The sequence below is a fragment of the Hyla sarda genome, chromosome 1 (assembly GCF_029499605.1).
Source record: "Hyla sarda isolate aHylSar1 chromosome 1, aHylSar1.hap1, whole genome shotgun sequence".
In the NCBI taxonomy this organism is placed as follows: Eukaryota; Metazoa; Chordata; class Amphibia; order Anura; family Hylidae; genus Hyla; species Hyla sarda.
The window spans coordinates 111406285-111432589 of NC_079189.1; the positions used below are offsets into that span (position 1 = coordinate 111406285).

Consider the following 26305-nt stretch of genomic DNA (forward strand, 5'->3'; position numbering starts at 1 on the left):
TAGTCTAAAAGAAATTTAGCAGATATTCTATCCCCAGGTGTACTGGGGATAAAATTCCATATTTATATGGCTGTGGTATGCAAGTAAAGGTGGTTTAGTACACAGATTAAGTGACTTGTTTTTAGTCTCCTCGGTTACATATAAAGTTCTACAGACAGATGAATTCATTGGTTCAGGAGACCGCTCCTAGAGAAAACAGGTTTGGGGGGGGGGGGGTAAATGCACAGGAGGGTGAGATGGGGATATAGGAAATGGCTGCTTACTTTACCTACTTGAGCTTGTATGTACCTTGGGCTCCTAAGCACTTCTTCCTGCATTGCAATGATGCTTATATCAGTAGAGAGTGCACAATCTTTATAACAGTGTTTAATGTTGTGTCCCCTCAAAATAACTCAACACACAGCCATTAATGTCTAAACCTTGGCAACAACAGTGAGTACACCCCTAAGTAGAAATGTCCAAATTGGGCCCAATGAGCCATTTTCCCTCCCTGCGGTCATGTGACTCGTTAGTATTACAAAGTCTCAGGTGTTAATAAGAAGCAGGTGTCTTATATTATGTGTTATCGCTCTAACACTCTCTAATACTGGTCACTAGAAGTTTTACATGGCACCTCATGGCAAAGAACTCCCTGAGGATCTGGAAAAATTATGGCTTAAACTATAAAAAGATTGTCAAGACCCTGGAACTGATCTGCAGCTTGATAGGCAAGACCATTCAGTGGTTTCACAGGACAGGTTCCACTTAGAACAGGTCAACAGCTTTGCTGACCAAAGAAAGTAAGTACACATGCTCTGCCTTATATCCAGAGGTTTTCTTTGGGAAAAAGATGTATGAGGGCTGCCAGCATTGCTGTGGTTGAAGGGCTGGGGGTTCAGCCTGTCAGTGCTTAGATCATACACCACACACTGCATCAAATTGGTATGCATGGCTGTCGTCCCAGAAAGATGAAGCACCAAAAAAGCCTGCAAACCATGTCCCGTGGTCCAATGAGTCTTAGATAAGCTTATTTGGTTCAAATGGTGTCAAGTGTGTGTGGCGGCAACCAGGTGAGGAGTACAAAGACAAGTGTGTTTTGCCTACAGTCAAGCATGGCGGTGGGAGTGACACAGTCCAGGGCTGAAAAGTGCTGTTGGTACTGGGGAGCTACAGTTCATTAACCTCTTCAGGACATAGGGCGTATGGATACGCCCTGCATTCCGAGTCCTTAAGGACCGAGGGCGTATCCATACGCCCGTGGGAAATCCGGTCCCCACTGCTAGCCGGTTGGGGACCGGAGCCGGATGCCTGCTGAAATCATTCAGCAGGCACCCTGGCACATCATGTCGGCGATCGGAGAAAATCACATGTCAATTCAGACATGCGATTTTCTCCAATTCCGGCCTTATCGGGTCTCTGGTGACCCGATCACCCAGAAAATAGGGCTGATCGGAGTTGTCAGCAACAGCCCCGATAAGCCTAAAGGATAGGAGTGAGGTCACAAAGCTGCGATCTACTCCTATCCCCTGGCATTAGTCAGAACGGAGTTCTGACCAATGGCAGCGCAGGACAGGGGGTTGCCATGGCAACCCCCCGTTCTGCCCACCCCTGGATGTCGAGGGGCTCTGGAAAGAAGATGGAGGAGAAGATGCCTGGGGACCTGGGATCTTCGCTGGAGCCTGCAGGATCCTGATCAGGTAGGGAATCGACAGTGGGGGGGAATTGAAAGTGAAAGTAAATCGATCTTTACTGTGGCAACCACTAGGGGGGCCAAACTGCAACTCCCAGCATGCCCAGAGAGCCAAAGGCTGTCTGGGCATGCTGGGAGTTGTAGTTTTGTAACATCTGGAGGGTACCAGTTTGGAGACCACTGTTACAGTGGTGCCCAAACAGTAGCCCTCCAGATTTTGCCAAACTACAACTCTCAGCATGCCTCGACTGCCCAGGCATGCTGGGAGTTGTAGTTTTGTAACATCTGTCCCTTCAGATTTAGCAATTTTCATGACATTTTTGAAAATTGTTGCTCTACTTTGAAGCCCTCTAATTTTTTCAAAAAGCAAAAGTATGTCCATTTTATGATGCCAACTGTTACGCCGAGCGCTCCGGGTCCCTGCTCCTCCCCGAAGCGCTCGCGGCGTTTCTCTCCCTGCAGCGCCCCGGTCAGACCCGCTGACCGGGAGCGCTGCACTGACATTGCCGGCGGGGATGCGATTCGCATAGCGGGACGCGCCCGCCCGCGAATCGCATCCCAAGTCACTTACCTGTCCCGGTCCCCGGCTGTCATGCTCTGGCGCGCGCGGCTCCGCTCTCTAGGGCGCGCGCGCCAGCTCTCTGAGATTTAAAGGGCCAGTGCACCAATGATGGTGCCTGGTCCAATCACCCTGATTAGCTTGCACCTGTTCCTTGCCCATATAACCTCACTTCCTCTGCACTTCCTTGCCGGATCTTGTTGCCTTGTGCCTTGAGAAAGCTTTTACTGTGTTACCCATACTGTGTTCCTGACCTCCTGCTATTTCACCATCGACTACGAACCTAGCCGCCTGCCCCGACCTTCTGCTACGTCTGACCTTGCTCTTGTCTACTCCCTTGTACCGCGCTTATCTCAGCAGTCAGAGAGGTTGAGCCGTTGCCAGTGGATACGACCTGGTTGCTACCGCCGCTGCAAGACCATCCCGCTTTGCGGCGGGCTCTGGTGAATACCAGTAGCAACTTAGAACCGGTCCACCAGCACGGTCCACGCCAATCCCTCTCTGACACAGAGGATCCACCTCCAGCCTGCCGAATCGTGACACCAACATAAAGTGGACATATTGCGTTTGTGAAGAAAAATAAAATTTATTTGGAATATCCATTTTCCTTACAATTAGAAAGCTTCAAAGTTAGAAAAATGCAAAATTTTCTAAATTTTCATGAAATTTTGGGATTTTTCACTAAAAAAGGATGCAATTAACACCGAAAATTTACCACCAAAATAAAGTAGAATCAGAATATTCGGTAAAAGCGTTTTCGCGTTATTAATTTGTAAAGTGACGGTGGTCAGAATTGCGAAAAAGGGCTCAGTCCTTAAGGTGAAAAAGGGCTGCGTCCTTAAGGGGCTAAGGGAACCATGAATATGAACTGTTACATACTGAAGCAGAGCATGATCCCCTCCCTTCGGAGACTGGGCTACAGGGTGGTATTCTGACATGAAAACAACCACAAACACAACTCCAAGATGACCACTGCCATGCTTTAGAAGCTGAGGGTAAAGGTGATGGATTGGGCAAGCACGTCTCCAGGCCTAAACCCTGTTGAGCATTGTGGAACAATCTCAAAGGGAAGGTGGAGAAGCACAAGGTCTCTAACATCCACCAGTTGTTATGGAGGAATAGAAGAGGACTCCAGTAGCAAGCTGTGCTGAAAAATAATCGTGACCACACAAAATATGGACACTTTGGGCCCAATTTGGACCTTTTTTTCTGAGGAGTGTACTCACTGTTGTTGCCAAGGTTTAAACATTAATGGCTGTGTATTGATTTATTTTGAGAGGACACAATATTAAACACTGTTATACAGGATTTACACTTTCCAAAGCAATGTCATTTCTTCAGTGTTGTCACATAAAAATATAATATATATATATATATATATAATTAATATATAAGATATAATAAAATATTAACAAACATGTAATAGGTGTACTTATGGATGTAAGATACTGTTTATATCTTAGCAATACTGGGTTAAGTACAATTACTTATGTGATATACCATATTCACAGAACTATATTTGATTTGGAGTGTGTACATATAGGATTGTAGAGGATTGTCTGTTATTCTATCTTACATTATATTTCATGTGATTGAAGGGACAGACTGACAACACTCAGGGCCCCCGGACCAAATAAAGCAAGGGCCCCCCTGTTAGACTCCGCCCCTGGCCACTCCCCATTCCACTATAAATCCCTTCTCATGTCCCACTCCTACACCCAAAATTTTTTAAAAAATTATATATATGTGTGGTGGACCACCGGTGTATGGCGGGACCATGGGTGTAGAGGTGTAGATCGTTGGATCAGATGGTATTAACCCCGGGGGCAAGATGTTAACCCCTAATGTTTGTGATGCTTGAGTGGTTTTTGGTACCGGAACCACACGAACGATATCTCCTCTATTCCAATGGCTAGTAGTGAAAGGAGAATCCACAAGCAGTTATGGTTTAATGGAGACTTTACTGAGTTTACTGACAGATGGTATTGTCTTCACAGCTAGGCCAGATTCCCAGAGAGGTGGCCAGGAACTCAGAAGACCTCGCAGCTTGCTGGGACCAATTATACTTGGAATAAACTTGAAACAATTATCTTGAGGCTTGACTATGTGCAGGACTTGACTACTTGTAGTTACAGCAGACATAGACTTTTGACTTACAGGAATGACTGTAGCTTTGTGGCCTTCCAGATAGCTGGTCACTTGCACTGAGATCTCTGGTGTTAACTGTTCCTCAGGAAAGATCATAGGAGAGTGAATTGTAATGGCCGCCCATAAAGTGGGGGGGGGCTGGACTAAGGCCCATTGGTCAAGCTGCGGGTCATAGGTTAAGCTGGTGCTCTCTGGGAGAACATGTGACAACAAATCATGTGACTGAATAACAAAACATGTGACAGACTTACACAGGTCCTTTAGACCTCCCACAGGTCCTTTGTACTACCTATACATTAGGAGACTGTCTAGGCATTAAAGCAATATACACAACATTCTGGAAACAGACCATGCAGGGGAGCCCCTAGGTCACTGAGGGTCTCAACCTGACAGGGCCTAAGGATAGTACAGGACCATGTCCTGTACTGGGACATTTATATGTGAATTTAAATCAGACATGGTCGCACATCTACAACATGCACAGTGATCCTCGGCTTCTCAGCAAAATTTATTACACTAACAGTCGTTAGTGTACTTGATGATCATGAAGTGCAAGCCTGCCAGCCATGTCACGGCCACCTGTAAGTAGCGGGTCCCTAATAGTGTTGCTCACGAATATTCGCAATTCGAATATTATTCGCGAATATCGCATATTCGCAAATTCGCGAATTTCGCGAATATAGCGCTATATATTCGTAATTACGAATATTCGTTTTTTTTTTTTTTTTTTTTTTTTTTTTTTTTTTTTTTTTCACAGTACACATAACAGTGATCATCCCTCTCTGCTTCCAGCTTGTGTGGTGTAAAGAAGGCTGTAATACTACTGTGTGAGACTGGCGTGCGAAAATTCGCATATACGAAAATTAACATATGCGAATTTTCGCATATGCTAATTTTCGCATATGCGAATAGTCACATATGTTAATTTTCGTATACGCGAAATTTTGCATATGCGAAAATAAAACAAGAATATAACGAATATGCGAATATTCGCGAATATATGACGAATATTCGTCCATATATTCGCGAATATTCGCGAATTCGAATATGGCCTATGCCGCTCAACACTAGTCCCTAACATCCCTAGCATAAAATGGCGCTGTACCGAGCGGCGACCACAAAACAAAAATGATACTCACCTGTTCCATGCAGTGATCTTCTCCCCACTATAGCCGGGCCACACTCTTCTTGCTCCCCAGTACAGGCGCTGATGAGTGTGTGTGTGTGTGGGGGGGGGGGGGGGGTTGTCAATTGTAAAATGCTACATACTGTATATGCCACCAGGATATAACAGTGCCGCCAGTTTATAACATTACCGACATGATATAACAGTAGCGCACACTGTGCTACCAGGATATAACAGTACTTCGCACGGTGCCACCAGGATATAACAGTACCGCACACTGTGCCACCAGGATATAACAGTGCCGTACACAGCGCCACCAGGATAGGACAGTGCTGCACAATGTGCCACCAGGATAAAATAGTACCGCACACTGTGCCACCAGGATAGGACAGTACTGCACAATGTGCCACCAGGATATAGCAGTGCTTCACACTGTGCTGCATGGATATAATAATGTCATACACTGTGCTGCCTGGATATAATAATAGTAGAGAAGTAATCCCAGCACTCACTGTGGTGTCCCAGTACCGCATTTCATACGGTACTTATTTATCTATGGGTCCCCGTAGCCAGAGTCCCTAGGACTTAGTAATATCTGTTAGTCAGTCCGCCCCTAGTCGCCTCTATTATAGTGTATAGATTTCTAATTTATCCATAGAATAACGTAAGTAGTATTATTTCTGTATATAAATGGTTAATTACTGGTTTCTATGGTGTCGCAGGGCCTTCGGGTCATGTGATGCATTCCAAGCCTCATTTTGGATGCATTCCAGGCCTCACTTTGGTATCTCTAGCCTCATTTTGGGTTTTGCAATGTATATAGATCCTGTGATGTAAGCAATCCCATGATACCATGTAAAGTGAATGGCAGACGTTCAGACGAATCAAAATCGCCACGCCCCCTGCCCATATAGGGGAGCGGCGGCCATCTTATCGCTCTCTTTCTCCTGGCTCTTGATGAGAGAAGACCTATATCTCAGTAATCGCAGTGAGTTAGGTCTGAGCCTTGCGGCAACGGCTGAATGATCTAAATTATAGAGTGTATCATCCCCTAAGCACTCTGCAGTATCACCGGACTCAATATTTCCCCTAAATCCGGACGGATCTGCACATCATTCCCTAAATTCAGAGACTATAAGTTTCATGAAGGTCCGCAACTTCTGCCAGTTGCTAAGCAACCTAAGAACTGTTATATGAGACTGTTACTACGCATTGGATATTGCAAGCACTGCAGTAAAGTTATTCAAGTTCAAGTTAAATCTACTTGTGGACCTTCAGTCATTTCATTGCACCTATCGCTTCTGGGAAGGGCTGCGATAGGCCGGAACATAGATTCAGCTCACACCCTGGCGTCACGAGTGACTGGGTTAATATTAACCCCTCATATACCAACATCATACCATCCCTACCATACACCCCCCCAAGGGCTACCACATCACCATATGTTCAAGATAGTTTATTGCATATCCTGAGTATCAATAGGACGCATTTCAGCCTTTCAGCCTTTCTCTGCAGAGCATGGCTAAAGACCAAAATGCTTCCTGTTGATATTAAAGGGGTACTCCGGTGAAAACCTTTTTTCTTTTAAATCAACTGGTGGTGGAAAGTTAAGCATATTTGTAAATTACTTCTATTAAAAAATATTAATCCTTCCAGTACTTATTAGCTGCTGAATGCTACAGAGGAAATTCCTTTCTTTTTGGAACACTGATGACATCACGAACACAGTGCTCTCTGCTGACTTCTCTGTCCATTTTAGCAACTATGCATAGCAGATGTATGCTAAGGGCAGCATGGTGGCTCAGTGGTTAGCACTACTGCCTTGCAGTGCTGGGGTCTTGGGTTCAAATCCCACTAAGGACAACAATAAATAAAGCGTTATTATTATTATAATGTCAGCAGAGTGAACTGTGCATCAGAGAGCATTCCAAAAAGAAAAGAATTTCCTCTGTAGTATTCAGCAGCTAATAAGTACAGGAAGGATTAAGATTTGTTAATAGAAGTAATTTACAAATATGTTTAACTTTCTGCCACCAGTTGATTTAAAAGAAAAAAGGTTTTTACCGGAGTACCCCTTTAAAGATATACAATAAACTGCCTTGAATACATGGTGAGTGTTGGGATTACTTCTCTACTAAGTTCTGGGCCTGATTCATCCACATGCACCACCAATCTACAGAAGTGCTGACCTCCGCCAATTGTGGATATAATAATGTCACAAAATGTCCCGCAAGAGTATACTAGTGTTACACACTGTGTGCCATGGCATAGTATAGTAGTACCATAGACTGTGTGCTCAGTACACAATAGTACCATACAAGAGCCATTCAAAACATAATAGTGTCCACTACAAAGGTTTGTGCCCACCCAGTGTGCCTGCTGGACCTCCCAACTCTCATCATTTCGGACTATGCTGGAGATCCCTAGGCATGATAGGAGTTGTAGTTTTGTAACAGCTGGAGTGCCAAAGATTGGGGTACATTGTCACATATCATCACTGCAGAACTTACAAGTGACTACAGCTGATACAGTCAGGAGAACACACGATGATATCCCTGACCTGAGTCCAGACGACAGGACTCCTTCCAGCTCCATCTTCTCTGCAGAGTCTGACACCCGCACATCGTGGGTTAGCAAATCCTCATCCTCTATAAAAAGACAATAATCATCATAACCCTGCCAGATACTGTTCCCCCTTAAATATATCCCTTACAGACCCATCTGTCCCCTGCACCCCTAAATCCTCCTCCAGACCCCTCTGACCCCATCATACCCCTTAACCCTCCTTACTCCTCTGCTCCCTCCTCCTCCCCTCAGGGCCCTTTATTGTGGCCTATCTCACATGGCGGTCAGTCCAGGCCTGGGCTCAGCAGCAGTATGACACATGATAGGATTATGTGGTGGCCCGGTATCCCTGTTGTACCTGGGCCCCCTGCATCTGTTCCCCTTGTACAGTTATTGTTATGCTATGTAATGTATATAAAATGTTGTAGCTTTAAGAACATCTGTCATGTGATTGTAACCCAGTGAGGTGTTAGTGACCATGTGACCGAAGGGTGACATATGGGACCCCACCAGAGTCTCCCCTATATAAGCCCTGGGAGGAGTCTCTTCCCTCTCTTCACTTTGGAGACTAAGTCTTTGCTAAACCACAGTGCAGTCAAGTCCTAGATGTGTGTCTGGAGTCCAGAGGAGGCCTAAAGTCTGTCAAGCAGCCACAAGTGTACAAGTTCACTACCCCCAGGTCCAAGTCAGAGCTGGTAAGCTACAAACGGGGTATAGTCAGTAGGGGTGTAAGAAAAAATCGATTCACTCGATTATCGCGATTTTCTATTTGGCGATACGTATCGATTCAAAATATTTTTGAATCGATCCTTTTAGGCAGTGCCGGGCGCTGGACAGGTGAATTTTTCCGGCTCGTGCAAGCAGGGCCGGACCTGACAAGCGCGGTGGCGCTCTGGGTGTATGGAGCGGACTCCCGACTCGTGCCCGCTCCATACTCTGCGGCCCCTGACTGATTTCAGTAGCTGGGGGCCGCCGCTAATAGCCAGCATGCAGCGATCGCCGCGGCTGGCTATTAACCCTTTAGATCGCCGCTGTCAAAGCTGACAGCGGCGTCTAAAGGGATCTGTGAATGCTCCCTGGTGGGCTAGTGGGGTGGATCGCACCCCTCCGCAGCACGATCGTGGGTGGGCGATCCACTGTGGAGGTAGCCAGAAGGCTTACCTCTGCTTCCTGCTGTCCCGTGGCTCTGTCATTGATAGAGCGTGGCTTGACTAGGCTCTATCAATGGATAACAGAGCAATGGAGTTCAATAGAACTCTATTCATCTGTCTGAGGAATCTAATAATTCCTCCTAAAAGTCTAATAAAGAGTATAAAAAAAATAAAAAAAATGTTTTAATAAAAGTGTAAAAGACATTGTTTTTGAGACAGAATCGGGATATATTGCGATATATCGTCTCGTAAACAGAATCGGGATATATAGGGATATATCGTATTGTCATACTTGTATCACGATACGTAATGTATCACCAAATTCTTGCCGATTCACAACCCTAATAGTCAGTCAAGTCAAAATCAACCTGTCTTCAGTCAGCGTGGCCTTCATCAGAATTGTCCCAGTCCACTACAAGTCCCAGCAAGCCCTAAGGTCTCTGAAATCACTGGTCACCTCCGTGGGCCTGGTTAAGCTGTATAGACTATTCCACTATTCTAATTCAGTAAAACTACCGTTGTTCAGAAACTTGGCGTCAGAGTTATTATTGCCCATGTGCCCAGCCCAGGATCCAGCGGTATACCTTCGGGTGGTATTGAGGATGAACCACTCCCTGGCGTCACACATACAAGGGGTTAATGCCATCTGCCCCTAGGGTAATTCCATCTGCCCTGCATCATGCTGTCTACCACAATTAGATACAAAGGCCCGGCAGACAGTATCACACATGATAGGATTAGATACAGTAGCTTAGCAGACAGTATTGCATTAGGATTAGATACATAGGCTCAGCAGGCAGTATCGCACATGACAGATTTAGATACACAGGCTCAGCAGACAGTATCGCACATGACAGATTAAGCAGACAGTATCGCACATGACAGATTTAGATACATAGGCTCAGCAGACAGTATCACACATGACAGATTTAGATACATAGGCTCAGCAGGCAGTATCACACATGACAGATTTAGATACACAGGCTCAGCAGACTGTATCGCACATGACAGATTTAGATACACAGGCTCAGTAGACTGTATCGCACATGACAGATTTAGATACACAGGCTCAGCAGACAGTATCGCACATTACAGATTTAGATACACAAGCTCAGAAGACAGTATTGCATATGACAGATTTGGATACACAAGCTCAGCAGGCAGTATTGCACATGACAGATTTGAATATACAAGCTCAGCAGGCAGTATCACACATGACAGATATAGATACACAGGCTGAGCAGGCGGTATCGCACATGTCAGATTTAGATACACAGGCTTAGCAGACAGTACTGTACATGTCAGATTTAGATACACAGGCTCAGCAGGCAGTATCACACATGACAGATTTAGATACACAGGTTGAGCAGGCAGTATCACACATAGCTCAGCAGATAGTATCACCCATGGAAAGATTAGATACAGCAGCTCAGCAAATAGATCATCTATGATAGGATTAGATACAAGGCTCAGATACACAGCTCAGCACACAGCATCACACATGACAGGATTAGATACAGAGCACAGCAGACAGTTTTACACATTGAAAGATGAAATACACATGGCACGGGATCTCACCAGGTCAGTGTCTGGTCATCGGTCTATCCTCCCTCTGGGGCGGCTCTAGGTTCAGGAATGTCCAGTGGTTGTGGTTGAACTTTTCACCCAGGACTCCTCAGACGGCGAGGAGTACAGGAGATGAGGCAGAGGCACTTCGGGGGAGGGAGCAGACGTGCGCATGGCACGTCTGTTCCCAGCAAGCCTTGCTGCTCTCTGTTCACTGCCCCAGCTGATAGGACTTGGGGCCAGGGGGGTTAGGACTGGAGTGCGGCAGCCTCCAGCTCAAAGGTGGAATTTAGCTGCTGGACCTGAAAGGCAGCGCTTGTCTGTATGGAGATCTGGGACAAGTGTCCCGGATCCCCAGCAGCAGCAGCGGGCCCTTTACCCCGGCCAAATGGACCAGACGATCAGTCCGTCCCTCCATGATTGCAATATATGAATGTCGTACAATTTTTGATGTGGGCAGAACAGTTGTTATACACAGCATTTACTGCAATATACGTCTCATGAATTTCATATCCCTCCACCATTGTTTTTATCATGGGTTGATCTTTTTATTGGGAGTACCTGTGGGTTGATCTGGGATTTGAATATTGTTTATTTCACAGCAGAAGAAAGAATAAACGGTGCACTCACCCTTTCGGTTGCATAATTTTAGATTTCTTTATTGAAGATGTTCAAATAAATTCATATCAGTGCAAGAGGGAAATAGACAGGGAGGGGTGTTTCACACAGTTTACAAGGTATACCTAGGATACAGGGGCAAACACATACATGTATAACACTATACACTGTAAAAGTAAAATGACAGGCAAAGAACTGTTTACGGTAAAACCTCCCAAGGTCATTTGTTTCTAGTTTGCATTGTAATCACAAAAAGTACATGTGCCACACCAGTTTGTTTTAGTTTGAATTGTAGTTTTTTAAGTTGTTTAATGAAATCTCAGACTGTTTAATTTTTTCTGTAATTAATAACTTCTTTTTTTTTCCTTTATTTTTTTTAAGGTACTTGGTTTAAATCAATATCTTGCTGTACGATAAACCAGTTCTTCAAGATCGCGTTATTAATACATCCATTTATAGGTGTATTTTCAAAAGAGAATACAAACTGGGAATTATTCTTTTTTCTAGGTTTAACCCTTAACACATCAGATCTTTGCATACCTTTGACTTCCTTACAAGATTTATCAAACAGGTTAGCTGGATAGCCTCTAAAGAAACTGATTTTTGAGCTAATAGGCCTGTTCTTGATATATAATAAAGTAATTACTTATTTGTTTTATCTAAGTTTCTGACTCAAAGAAATACTTTGTTTGACATGAAGGGGGATGCAAACCGGAATCTCAAAGAAATGCATTTTTAGAGATGGGTTTCCTGTATCCTGATGTATTCTTAACATTTTATTGTGGTGTCCCAGTACAGGACCTGGTCCTGTCCCTGTCTAACGTCCCCTCAGCCAGAATTCCTTCATTCTCATAGGGCTCTCCTGCAGGGCTTACCCCTGATCGCCTCATATAAATTGTATATTTTTTAATATATAAAGATAATGTTAATGTATAGGAAATATATATGTATAGGACCTTTCCTGGGTCACGTGATGTACAGTTGTAATGTACTATTGTTCAAGGACCTTCCAGGATCATGTGATGTACCCAGAGTTCACTGGGTTCAGGTCTTACAGGTTTGCTAGCTAATGAGCTTAGTCCAGCCCCCTATTATATAAAGGGCTGTAGCCACTAAATTCTCTCTTAGTTCCTGCTCTTCTTCCTGCCGGATTATCAAGCAAGCACAAACATCTCAGCAGGAATCTCAATTCATCCAGGCCCAAAGCCTAAGAACCTGCAGTCACTAAACCGTGAGTTACCAAGCTCAATCTACCAAATTCTGTGTGACTACTACCAGCTAGAATATTATAATTAGTAGCACAGTGGTTAGCATCAAAGCTCATTGCTTCAAAGTCCCATCAAAACCTGTGAGGAGCCTGCATTCCAGTAGCTTCTTAAGAGACTCTTATGTATAAAGACTGTTGCATAAAGTTCTTCAGTTTATTCATAAGGTCTGCTGTGGACATTCTGTTATTTTCCCTACCGTTTCTGGGATGGTTGGCGGTAGGACCATTAACACTAAGGAAACCACACCCTGGCATCACGACTTCTAAGGGTTAATACCACCAGACCAGGGGCGTAGCTAGAAACCTCAGGGCCCCGGTGCGAAAAATTGCCCTGGACCCCCACCACCTGACGGCCCGCTTCCCCAATCCTGGAAAACCCCTTACTCAGCCGCACAAAGATATCAGTGACTACAGTACTGATGGGACACAGTCAGAATACACAACGATATAAGTGACTAACAGGCAGGGCCGGACAGACAAAACAGACATTTAAGAATAAGAAGCCCATTTGTCTGGAGGGGGTCCAACTGCTGGGACCCCCACCAATCACCTTGGTTCCAGTTGCTCTCCAGTTGTTATAAAGCTATAACTCCCATGATGTCTGGAGAGCCTCAGGCATTATAGGAGTTGTAGTTTTGCAACAGATGGAGAGCCACAGATTAGGGTACATCATCACCCATCATCACTGCAAAACTGTGACTCCAGCTCTGATGGGATAGTCAGGAGAAAACACAGTGATATCAGTGACCTGAGTGACTTCTTCTCTGTTGTCTTTTCTTTTCCATCTGGTCCAGACATCAGGACGTCTTCCTGCTCCATCTTCTCTGCGGAGTCTGACACCCGGACATCATAGGTTCTCACTTTGTCAGTAGATCCTCATCCTCTGTATGAAGACAATAATCATTATTATTCTGCTAAATACTATACCTCCTGAATAATACTGCCAAATACTGTATCCTCTGAATATAAGACTGCCAAATACTGTATCCCCTGAATATAATACTGCCAAATACTGTACCCCCTGAATATAATACTGCCAAATAGTGTACCCCCTGAATATAATACTGCCAAATACTGTATCCCCTGAATATAAAACTGCCAAATACTGTGCCCCCTGAATATAATACTGCCAAATACTGTATCCCCTGAATAAAAAATCATCCACTGTACCTCCTGCATATAATACTGCCACCTACTGTACTCCCTGAATATTGTACTGCCACCTACTGTACCCCCTGAATATAATACTGCCACCTACTGTACCCCTGAATATAATACTGCCACACACTGTACCCCCTGAATATACTGCCACCGATTGTACCCCTAAATATAATACTGCCACCGACTGTACCCATAAATATAATACTGCCATGTACTGTACCCTCTGAATATAATACTTCCACACACTGTATCCCCTGAATATAATACAGTACTGCCTCCTACTGTACCCCCTGAATATAATACTGCCTCCTACTGTACCCCCTGAATATAATATTGCCACCTACTGTACCCCTGAATATAATACTTCCACACACTGTATCCCCTGAATACTGCCACATACAGTACATACACACACATCATTCATACATACAGTATATACACACACATATATAATACATACATACACACACATATCATACATACACCCGCCGCCTCCAGATCCCCCGCACAGAATACATCTCCACACATCATACATACATCTTGTTTACACACATCTATCATTCATACACACACATCATTCATACATCATACATACAGTACATACACACATCATTCATACATCATACATACAGTACATACACACATCATACATGCACACACATCAGCAAAATCTGCTGAAGCAAATATGCAGCAAAAATACGCACACGTGAACGCACCTTTAGGGTAGGGTCACATGTAACAGATCAATAGTGTATGTTACTCTGCTGATCCGTCAATGACTTGACCCTATAGTGTGCCTCCAGCTGTTTTCCCCCATGTCCTGCTTGCAGCAGCAATCTGCCATTACACGATGTCTCAGAGTACACTGCATGTGCCCACGGTGCCTCGCAGGTCCCTGTGTGGCTGCTTGTTAGTGGCAGATTGCTGTTGTGAGCAGCACACAGGGGGAAAAACAACAGGGGGCACTCTATAGAGTCAAGTCATCGGCGGATCCGCAGACATGTAACCCTACCCTAATGTTAATTTGTACAGGATGATTTATGATAAGAGAGTTTTCCACAATATATAATTTTTTTCACTAACTTAAAGGAGTACTCCAGGAGGCAAAAATTTTTATTCGGACGCCGGCAGTAAAATAATATATATATATATATATATATTCATATATATACGGCCCACGGGAGTGGCCTCCTTTTCCTGGTTGCCGGTGGTCGGTGAGTCACACTGCCGCTCAGCCTATCGCCGGCCGAGGCAGGACTTTGCTGCGGCCGGTGATTGTCAGTATGCCTCACCAACCACCGGCAACCAGGAAAAGGATCGCGGCGAAGGGGAGCAACAGCAGGTATGCATATTTATTATTTTACTGGCGGTGCATTGCAATAGAATGAGATTTGCCTTCGGATGAGATGCTCTGCCTCTATCACATCCTATTGGCTCACACTTATCACGTGACATATTTAACCGTCACGCATCGACGCGCCAACACCCTCCCCTCCTCCATGCTCCTTTTTCAGGGGGGTATTGGAAAAGGAGGTCAGAGGGGGGCTTATTCATGCTCCTCCCCCCCCCTGTCCTCCTCCATGTTCCTTTGCCAACTACCCCCCCCCATCTGTCCTCCATGTTCCTTCCCCCCCCCCCCCCCTGTCATACTCCATGCCAGTGTTTCCCAGCCTTTGGCTGTCCAGGCACGCTGGGAGTTGTAGTTTGGCCACAGCTGAAGGCACCCTGTTTGGGAAACTGCTCCATGCTCTTCTAGCCAGCAAACCCTCCCCCGCCACTCTCACCTCTGACCCTCCGTCATTCGTTTATAGCCTCGTCCTCTTCACATTCTTCGGGAGGATGCAGCATCTCTAGTCGGCAGCGGGATGTCCTCGTCCTCCTTCGCAGCTGGGGCAGGGACCGTGGCGTCAGGTGCGTGCTTCCGACGTCTGCTGCTCTTAAAGTGGCAGTGTCCCTTCCCCCCGCCGACATTACTTGGGGGCCGGGGACCGGACTAAATGAGGCCACCCTTCAGCGCCACCAAGAAAAGGGGGTCTCCTGGAGAGCAGAACTGCCAGGGAGTTTTGTTTTTTTGTAAATATGGCAAGGGGGGCCCTGCGACCTCTATAAGCTACGCCACTGCACCAGACCCTGCACTTACATCACCGCAACACCCCAGACACCCCAACTCTCCTGGTTCACCACAATATCATCTAGGAACACAAGTGAGTTTCCTCCAAAGTGAGAAGTAAAAATACATGTTGACATCATTCTCTTCATTGAGATAGGTCACTAAAGAGTAAAACTCAGACTGACAGCCATCCCAAATGACAAAAGTGTTGTCAACAAAATAATTTGTGGAAGCGAATACATACTTGCTTTCAAACATTGCCGCAAAAATATTAGCCGCTAAAGGTAAATTAGCAACAAACATTCAGTAACACCCAGCCAGTATAATCTCTATTATACCACATCATATTCTATGGGGTTGGGGATGGTAATATAAATGGTGATAATATTCCTCCTTGTCTACTGGTATTATTGGTAATATTGGTCTCAGTATACAGGATTTGGTCATATAACCATTATCCACAAAAAAGAAACTGAGCATTACCATTGCAAAAAACATTACTTTTATTTAAATCCAACATTAAAATTGTTAAAACAGAGATGTTGCAAGACAGACCACTTATGAAAGCAGGATGAAGGTATAAATCACAATAATACACTTGGAAAGATGGGATCAGCTATATAGTATAGCACACTGGATAGTAGCCTAAAATGTGGTGTCACTACTGGTGTTGGCTGGTACCCAGACCCCAGTGTAACGCAATCTATTGCACTTCCCCACTATGTATAGTATTTGCCACAATGGTTGTAGCTTACCCATCTTATGTGACCCGAATCCTGCCAGCCCCGACGTACATTTCGTTACCACAAACGTTATCAAGGGATCATCCGTTGATTAAGTTCGTGGTAACAAAATGTACGTCGGGGATGGCAGGATTCGGGTGTAGAAACATCTAAAAGAGGATCAAGAAGAATGGGAGGCCCCAAGAGCTAAATTTCAAGTTTCATAGAAAGGGTCTGAATACTTAGGTTAATGCAATAAAATTTTCCATTAATAATAAATAAATACATTTGCAAAAATTTCCAAAACTCTATGGGGGAGATTTATCAAGAAATGTCTATATTAGATCTATACTTTGTCTATACTTTGACTAGCGTGCGCCATATTCATCAATAATGCGCAGCGTAATGATGAATAAGGTGCAGCTCTCCTTTAGTGTGAAAAGTTGTCTATAACGTACACCTTTTCTAAAAAAGAGTCAGACCAACAACCAGAGGCCTGGGCTCTCAACCCGTGGTACACGTGCCCATAGGGGTAAGCCACGGGTTGAGCGTTGGTATGCGAAAGCGCCGACAAATACTGGCCATGCACTGGTGAGTACTTGTCAGCGCATAGCCGGGCAAACCTCCAGCTGTTGCAAAACTACAATTCTCAGCATGCAGTGACAGAAGGGCATGCTGGGACTTGTAGTTATGCAACAGCTGGAGGCACACTACTATAACTTTCAGTATGTCCTTTGGCTGTCCGTGCATGCTGGGGGTTGTAGTTATGCAACAGCTGGAGGCACACTGGTTGCAAAACACAGAGTTTGTTACATAACTCAGTGTTTCCTAACTCGTGTGCCTCCAGCTGTTGCAAAACTAAAACTACCAGCATGCATGGTCTGTCAGTGCATTCTGGGAGTTATAGTTTTGCAACAGCTGGGGGCACACGGGTTGGGAAACACTGAGTTAGAAAACAGATAATGTTTCCCAGACAGTGTGCCTCCAGTTGTTGCAAAACTACAACTCCCAGCATGCCCAGACAGCCGAAGGGCATGCTGGGAGTTGTAATTTTGCAACAACTGGAGGAGAACAGATTGAAGACCACTGTGTAGTGGCCTCCAAACTGTGGCCCTCCAGATGTTGCAAAACTTCAATTCCAAGCATGCCCAGACTGCCTAGGCATGCTGGGAGTTGTAGTTCGGCGACATCTGCAGGGCCAGATATTACAGAACTACAACTCCCAGCATGCTTGGACTGTCTGGGCATGCTGAGAGTTCTAGTTTTGCAACATCTGGAAGAGCACAGATTGGAGACCACTGCACAGGGCATGCTGGGAGTTGTAGTTTTGAAACTCCTAGAAGCAGCAACGAAGATTAGTGATGATCTTCACTGCTGCCTCTTATGCCGACGCCGACACTGCCCCATTGCCTCCCCCATCCCCGGTTTTATAATTACCTGTTCCTGGGTTCGCGCCACTTCTGGCTCCTGCGGTATCCTGTGTGCTGCGCAGCGCAATGAGGAGTGACGTCCTCAACGCGACGTCACCGTCAGTGTGCACAGTGACAGCTCAGGACGCTGCGGAGCCAGAAGTAGTGCGGACACCGGGCCCCGGGAACAGGTAATTATAAAACCGGGGATGGGGGAGGCAATGGGGCAGCGGTGGTGGTGGTGGTTGGACTAGGAAGGACCCCAGGACAGGCAGGGGGAGAGAAGCGGGTGGTGGCGGTCTCTGCCCCGCAAAAGCCGCTGCAGTTCATTGATCTGCAGTGGCTTCTGAGAGGGGGAGGGGGGAGAAATAGCCGATAATTTATACCGGAATATCGGTATAAGTTATCGGCTATCGGGCTGGTAACAGCGGGACTTCTGCCAGTTAACCCATGCGATGCCGCACATCGTCGGGTTAACTGAATGCCATCTATAGACGGCGGAATGCACGAAGGACCTGCGCAATTCGCCGTCTATAGACGGGATTCTGCGGGAAGGGGTTAAAGGTTGAATTGCACAAGGTAGACATTATTCTCACACCTACTGGTAGGTGGTGTAGCTTTGCGCGTAAAAATGTACCTTTGCGCACCAAATAGCGACTTTTGATAAAAGTCGCAAATGATAAATACGTTACCACTGCATGGTCAGAAATAAAAAGTTCTACGGGTAGGCAAAAAGAGTGAAACTGTCTATATCAAAAGGCGCATAAAAGTCTCAAAATATGGTGCTTGCACCTGAACTGCGCCCGAACATAGACAAAAAAAAAAATGCTCTAAAAGCAATGATAAATCTCCCCCTATAATCACATTCCAATTATGGGGAATACTGAGTGCAGAATGATGGAGGACAAATATGTATTCTTTTTTATTTTAGAACATATGTTTTTAATTGCTATATTCAAGATCGCCACTCATTTATTTTTCTGCAGACAATTGCAAAGATCCACTTTACAGACATCTCTCAGCACATTTAATCCCAGGCTGATAAGTAACAAGTATAGAGAATAGTTTTTTCACTGATTTGGCTTGATAATTCCTCCATTGTCAGCCAAGAAATGCCATGAGTTATTCACCAGCTCTGTCCTGTTACATACATTCATATCATGTTACTCCTTGCATTATTTCCAGAGAAAGTCTATCCTGTGTCAGGGATAACTTTACCAGAACAAATATTCTATTATGTGGCTGAAAATAAAACCTTTACATAAGATGAAAGCTCATTGACCACTGAAATCCCAGGTGCACCCAGCAGATCGGTTTTACTACGAAGTTATATGTTCTGGCTTTTTAGCTTTGAGGATGTTACAAGGAGACAAATATAGACATATTCAGTTATGCCCAGGCACACACACACACACAAACTATTTATATCTCCATAGAAATAGAATAGGATGAAACAACACTTGCCATTTTACTATAAACCTTGCCTTAAAGGGGTACTCCACCCCTAGACATCTTATCCCCTATCCAAAGGATAGGGGATAAAATGTCTGATCGCGGGGGTCTGTTTCTGTTTCTGGGTCTGGGTCCCAACCACGGGAATGGAAGATTGTGACGTCACGACTCCACCCCTGTGTGACGTCCCGCCCGCCCCCTCAATGCAAGTCTATGGGAGGGGGCGTGACGGCAGTCACGCCCCCTCCCATAGACTTGCATTGAGGGGGCGGGCGTGACATCACACGAGTGCGGAGTCATGATGTCACGATCTGGGTGCCGCATGCTATATTGCGGGGGTCCCCGTGATCAGACATCTTATCCCCTATCCTTTGGATAGGGGATAAGATGTCTAGTGGTGGAGTACCCCTTTAATTTTAGCCATTTATGTTCTAGGAGATCTAAATAATTAATTTCTACCAATATCCATAGACACCAAAATTAGTGAATAAATGTTGATATTCACTTGCATTCATATAACATATTTATCTTCTACAGACCAACAACTTTGAATATAGATCTCCACTTTGTTTCATTTCTATTCTATGTTTACTGTATTTATAATTCTAAAATAATTTTTGTGGTCTTACCAGTTTTTATTATTTGATTGCTTTCATTACCTCACATGCGTGCAGATGTATTATATGGTGCATGTGTAGTATATTTAGCATCTGACAAGTCTTGGTATGATATGGAGAAATTGCTCAAGCATGAAATACGCAAATCACAGGTGTGACGTTGACAGAGCCTATAAAGTCATCCAAAAATTCCAATTAGGCTATGTTCACCTGGTGGAAAATCTGCGGCGCATTCGTCCGGAAAACCCAGGCAAACATCACATAAATTAGCCGTCTCCATAGGCGGCCATGCATTTCCAAGCAGAATTTTCATTGTTTCAGCAGGCGCCGAAATTGTGATTTCCGTGGAAAATTTTTCCCGCCGCAGAAATTCCACTGTGTGCATGGTGCTGCAGAATCCCATTGAAATCGATGGGACTCTGCTGCAGCGGAATTTCCAAACTGAATATTTCTGAAGGATTCCGATGTTAAATTCCGCCGTGTGAACATAGCCTTCTAGTTCTGCTTGAGTGTTAGCAAATTTCTGAACAGCTATTGTGTCACCCACTTTACTCCGAATAGATGCCTGCATGGCTCCCTGTGTATTAACATGTGTAACACCCACAGCCCAAAAACAATAACCTTCTTTATCTAAACATACAAACTGTGCTGCTTAGTAAAAGTTTTAACATGTTCTTATTTGATGCACAAAAACTTTCCATTCGAGGTCCATTTTTCTGCCTGGCTTATTTCTACATGCCTGATTGTCAGGTAGAGGTATTACAATAAAGTCCTGTTGTGCACAGAAGAGGCTTTTATCACCCTTTAAAATCTAATTAATCCATACTGAAGCACAATGATTTCTGTTGTGTTTTAGGGTGAGGGGTCATAGAGCGCTCTTTGTTCGTCCACTGACTTGTAATCATCAGGCATTGGGATATAATTTTACCCAGTAAATTGAAAGGTAACAGATCAAATGCTTATCATAAACTTAACTCCTAGCTGCCAGGATTTCCTCCCACATCGATATGAAACAGTATCTTTTGTAAGAACAAAGGTCACCCATGAGTTAAAGTCTAAGGCTTATATACCCTGTTGCTAGAAGCCAAGAATATCTGTTCACTGCAAGACACCAGATACCTGCTGAGGTGTTCTTACACCGGTACTTTCAAGGAATAACTAAAAAGTATGGCTTTGGCCAAAAGAACTTACATACAATTTGGAGGGACTTTGTTTTCTCTGGCAGGATTGATTTTGTCCTGTGTTACCACATATGTGCCTCTCTGGAAAAACTTGAATCTAGATTTGAATGAATTAGAAAACTGGACCATGGGACTCTGGCAGACTTGCGTTGTTCAAGAAGAAGGAGGAATGCAATGCAAAGACTTTGATTCTTTCTTGGCTCTTTCATCAGAGTTCAGGATTTCAAGGATTTTGATGTGCCTATCCAATGGTTCTGGGATGCTTGGACTTGCCATCTCCAGTCTTGGTTTAGAATGTGTGAAATTTGGAGCAGGAAATCAGGAGCTGAAGAATCGACTCTTGCTTCTAGGAGGCATAATGCTTTGGACTTCAGGACTAAGTGTCTTAGTTCCAGTCTCATGGGTGGCTTATGACACTGTTCAGGAGTTTTGGGATGAATCTATCCCAGACATTGTCCCAAGATGGGAGTTTGGTGAAGCTCTTTTCATGGGTTGGTTTGGAAGTTTTTTTCTTTTCCTTGGTGGATCTCTTCTCGCCTTCTCCTACTGCTTTACATCTTCTGACTTATCATCTGTATCTTACAAGCCTACCAAGCAGCATGAACAATGTTTATCAGTGGACTCAAAATATCCAGATCTGACTATATGATACTTAATAGGTATTATTTAGCTATGGATCTCAAACCATGTGTAAATGAGTCTCTAATACATGTTTATCTTTAAAAAAAATTTTTATCTTTCATTGGAAGTGACATTGCTAGTCATTCGTAAGACTTGGCCATGTGCAAGTCAGTATTATTACTACTTTTGATGTATTTGATGTTGGTTCTTCAGAAAGAGTCGAGCAACCTTGCAAAATATGCCTTTGATCTTGAAGTCCAGAGTCATATTATGTAATACAAAAAAAAAAATCTTATGTCATTCTTCCCGTGGTTTCATCTTCCATGTTGGTTAAGCTTGTGCATTCATATTATAAATACATGCACCATCAACAATGATGCTCAGGTGCTGCATTCCATTTTATACGTATTAATATTAATGATTCAGCTTGTCTCTTAACACATTTGGTACAGTTCATACCTTTCATCCACTGTCCATAATTTCAGTTAAAAGTAGCGTTTGATCAAAATAACCCTAATTATGTGAAATTTAGGATTATTACACTGACAAATCATAATAGGACTGACATAAAACGAATAAAGGATGGAGATTTCTCCCACTTTTCACTTTATTTAACATTTGAAATCATCTTTGATATCTTGCAATATATTCTGAGCCTTTTTACAGTGTTACTGACAATTTGAAGTTTTTTTCTTTTTTTTCCAATGTTTAATACAAAAAAAAACCATTTAATTCATCCTTGCATATGTCCTCCATCTGTGTGACATACAAACATTTGTAATTTTTATGTTTAAGTTTTCCTAATTTTGCTAAGTCTTTGGGTTCAGTCTTTGAGACTGATTACAGGTCAGTTAATCTTATTAGCTTCAAAGGAGTCAAGTTCACTTATAATCTGTCCTTGTTATTTGTATCCATGTTATTTGTAGCCCTTTTTATGATTTTGTATCTACAAGTATTAAAACGTAAGCGCTGAGTTTTAATAATAAGTTGCCAAATGAACTGATAACCTGTAAGTGTTTACTTCCTTTATTAGTAAAGCATACTACATGGCATCTTAGTCATCTATAGTCACTTTAATGTTGTCTATATCTTTGTCTGTTATCTATTTTCTGGCAATTGCTATTATTTTGCCACTGGAATTACTGTAGTTGTACTGGATCTAATATCATCAGTAACTGGGGTAATTCCAGGACTGGATGATTGTTCTTTTTCCTTACTGTTACTGCTACTTTTGCCCAATGTGTTTTTAATCTAAAAACACGTTGGGCAAAAGCTTATAACCCTTCTGTGTTGATCCAGAGGAAGGAAAAACCCATATGAGACAGATGTTAGTTGTATCATAATACAGGAAATAAATTAAATAAATAGATTGATGTCACGCCTCCAGATATCTAGTAAACATATCTAGTAATATAGCATTTTTTTTTCAAGAAATACATTTAGGCCCTCTTAAAAGGAGTCCTGTAGTGGCGTACAACTTAACTCATTTCCAGAGGATAGGGGATAAGTGTCTGATCGCAGGGGGGAGGATGGGGGTTGGTGCTGGTTGTTCGGCCCCAGGAACAGAGCGTATCAACCCTCGCATGAGCTGGAGATACTCAAACGCTGTACATGGAGGAGGCGTGTTGGCCAGCCCTTTGTACAGGGGCTCACATGCTTCATTCCTGGGGGGAGTCAGGGTGCTGTACGGGAGATCGTGGGGGGGCAGCGGTCAGGGGATAAATTCTACGGCACCACAGTACTCCTTTATACAGGTTCAGTAAATCAACTGTCGCAACATTATGGCTTGTAATTCCACTGTTGTGACTGTTAGTGGGGGTTCTGACACTTCCTTTAAAAAATATTCTAGTTAAAATATACAGTAAAATGAAACATTTGGAGAAAAGAGAAACCTCTTAAATACTGTAAGGTCTGTCAGGGTTGACTATGACCACTGGGGTATGCAACTATCTATTTATATAATAGGTTTTTCCACTGAGACAAATCCTTTTTGTTAAAAGGTTCTTTGGATGGAAACTGTTCATAGATATTCCCACTGCTGGGATTCCCATGGGATCCTGGCAGCAAGTATTCAATTCCTCTGCAGCACCATCACAGGTAAAATGAAGCATGACATTGGGTCTACTGAAAGCAGTAGGGCTCTCCATGTAACAAATGGATGTGTTGGGTTCTCCAAAATAAGGTTTCCTCTTTGTAGCCCCTGTCTGCACAAGTTTAATGTTGGTTGTCCAGATTGGGAAAACCCTGCTGCTTACTCAGAATTCTCTTACTAGTCATGTTACAGATCCAGTATCAGTGACCCATTATTTGCAAAGCACGTGTGCATTTCTTTTCTACAATAATGCTAGCCTTGTATAAAAGCAAACCTCACAGTTGTGTTTTTTCATGATTTGTTCTGTGCTGGACTGGAGTTTAAAATGCTAATTCTATAATATGACCTTCCAAATAACCTTTTTAGGTTCCATGAAGATGCAGCACACACAGATTTGTTTCCTGTTCTCTCCCTGTCTTACATGTACTGTACTGTTTTCTCCCTGTGTTACATGTACTGTACTGTTCTCTACCCGTGTTACATATACTGTACTGTTCTCTCCCCGTGTTACATATACTGTACTGTTCTCTCCCTGTATCACATGTATTGTACTGTTCTCTTCCTGTGTTACATGCATTGTACTGTTCTCTCCCTGTATTACATGTACTGTACTGTTCTCTCCCCGTGTTACATATATTGTACTGTTCTCTCCCTGTATCACATGTATTGTACTGTTCTCTTCCTGTGTTACATGCATTGTACTGTTCTCTACCTGTATTACATGTACTGTACTGTTCTCTCCCTGTATTACATGTATTGTACTGTTCTCTGCCTGTGTTACATGTACTGTACTGTTCTCTATCCGTGTTACATGTATTGTACTGTTCTCTCCCCGTGTTACATGTACTGTACTGTTCTCTCCCCGTGTTACATGTACTGTACTGTTCTCTCCCTGTGTTACATGTACTGTACTGTTCTCTACCCGTGTTACATATACTGTACTGTTCTCTCCCTGTATCACATGTATTGTACTGTTCTCTACCTGTGTTACATATACTGTACTGTTCTCTACCTGTGTTACATGCATTGTACTGTTCTCTACCTGTGTTACATGTACTGTACTGTTCTCTACCTGTGTTACATGTACTGTACTGTTCTCTCCCTGTGTTACATGTACTGTACTGTTCTCTACCTGTGTTACATGCATTGTACTGTTCTCTACCTGTATTACATGTACTGTACTGTTCTCTACCTGTGTTACATGTATTGTACTGTTCTCTACCTGTGTTACATGTACTGTACTGTTCTCTACCTGTGTTACATGTATTGTACTGTTCTCTACCCGTGTTACATGTACTGTACTGTTCTCTCCCCGTGTTACATGTACTGTACTGTTCTCTCCCCGTGTTACATGTACTGTACTGTTCTCTCCCTGTGTTACATGTACTGTACTGTTCTCTACCCGTGTTACATATACTGTACTGTTCTCTCCCTGTATTACATGTATTGTACTGTTCTCTACCCATGTTACATATACTGTACTGTTCTCTCCCTGTGCTACATGTACTGTACTGTACTGTTCTCTACCTGTGTTACATGAACTGCACTGTTCTCTACCCATGTTACATGTACTGTACTGTTCTCTCCCTGTGTTACATGTACTATACTGTTCTCTACCTGTGTTACGTGTACTGTACTGTTCTCTCTGTGTCTTACATCTACTGTACTGTTCTCTACCCATGTTACATGTACTGTACTCTCCCTGTCTTACATATGCTGTACTGTTCTCTACCCATGTTACATGTACAGTGGTCCCTCAACATACGTTGAAAGGTTGTTAAAAGGTTCTTTGGATGGAAACTGTTCATAGATATTCCCACTGCTGGGATTCCCATGGGATCCTGGCAGCAAGTATTCAATTCCTCTGCAGCACCATCACAGGTAAAATGAAGCATGACATTGGGTCTACTGAAACCAGTAGGGCTCTCCATGTAACAAATGGATGTGTTGGGTTCTCCAAAATAAGGTTTCCTCTTTGTAGCCCCTGTCTGCACAAGTTTAATGTTGGTTGTCCAGATTGGGAAAACCCTGCTGCTTACTCAGAATTCTCTTACTAGTCATGTTACAGATCCAGTATCAGTGACCCATGTGGGAAACCTAAGGGGATCGGCGACGAAGACCACTTACCCTGCGGGCGACGATTGGCGGCTGAGATCAGTGGGCGGCAATGCCGTGCGTTTGGCTCCCTGGATCCTATGGAAGCCGGTAAGTTGCCTAGCAACATCTGAAGGGCTATAGTTTGAGACCACTATACAGTGGTCTCTAAACTGT

General features: G+C 43.7%; 1 protein-coding gene across 1 annotated transcript; it reads left to right on the forward strand.

Moving 5' to 3' along the window:
- The first annotated feature begins 21279 nt into the window (after nucleotides 1–21279).
- On the forward strand, nucleotides 21280–22855 carry LOC130302307 (putative claudin-24). The gene has a single exon (XM_056551698.1). It carries the CDS (start codon nucleotides 21308–21310, stop codon nucleotides 21968–21970), a length of 663 nt encoding a protein of 220 aa, XP_056407673.1. The 5' UTR covers nucleotides 21280–21307; the 3' UTR covers nucleotides 21971–22855.
- The last annotated feature ends 3450 nt before the right edge of the window (nucleotides 22856–26305 follow it).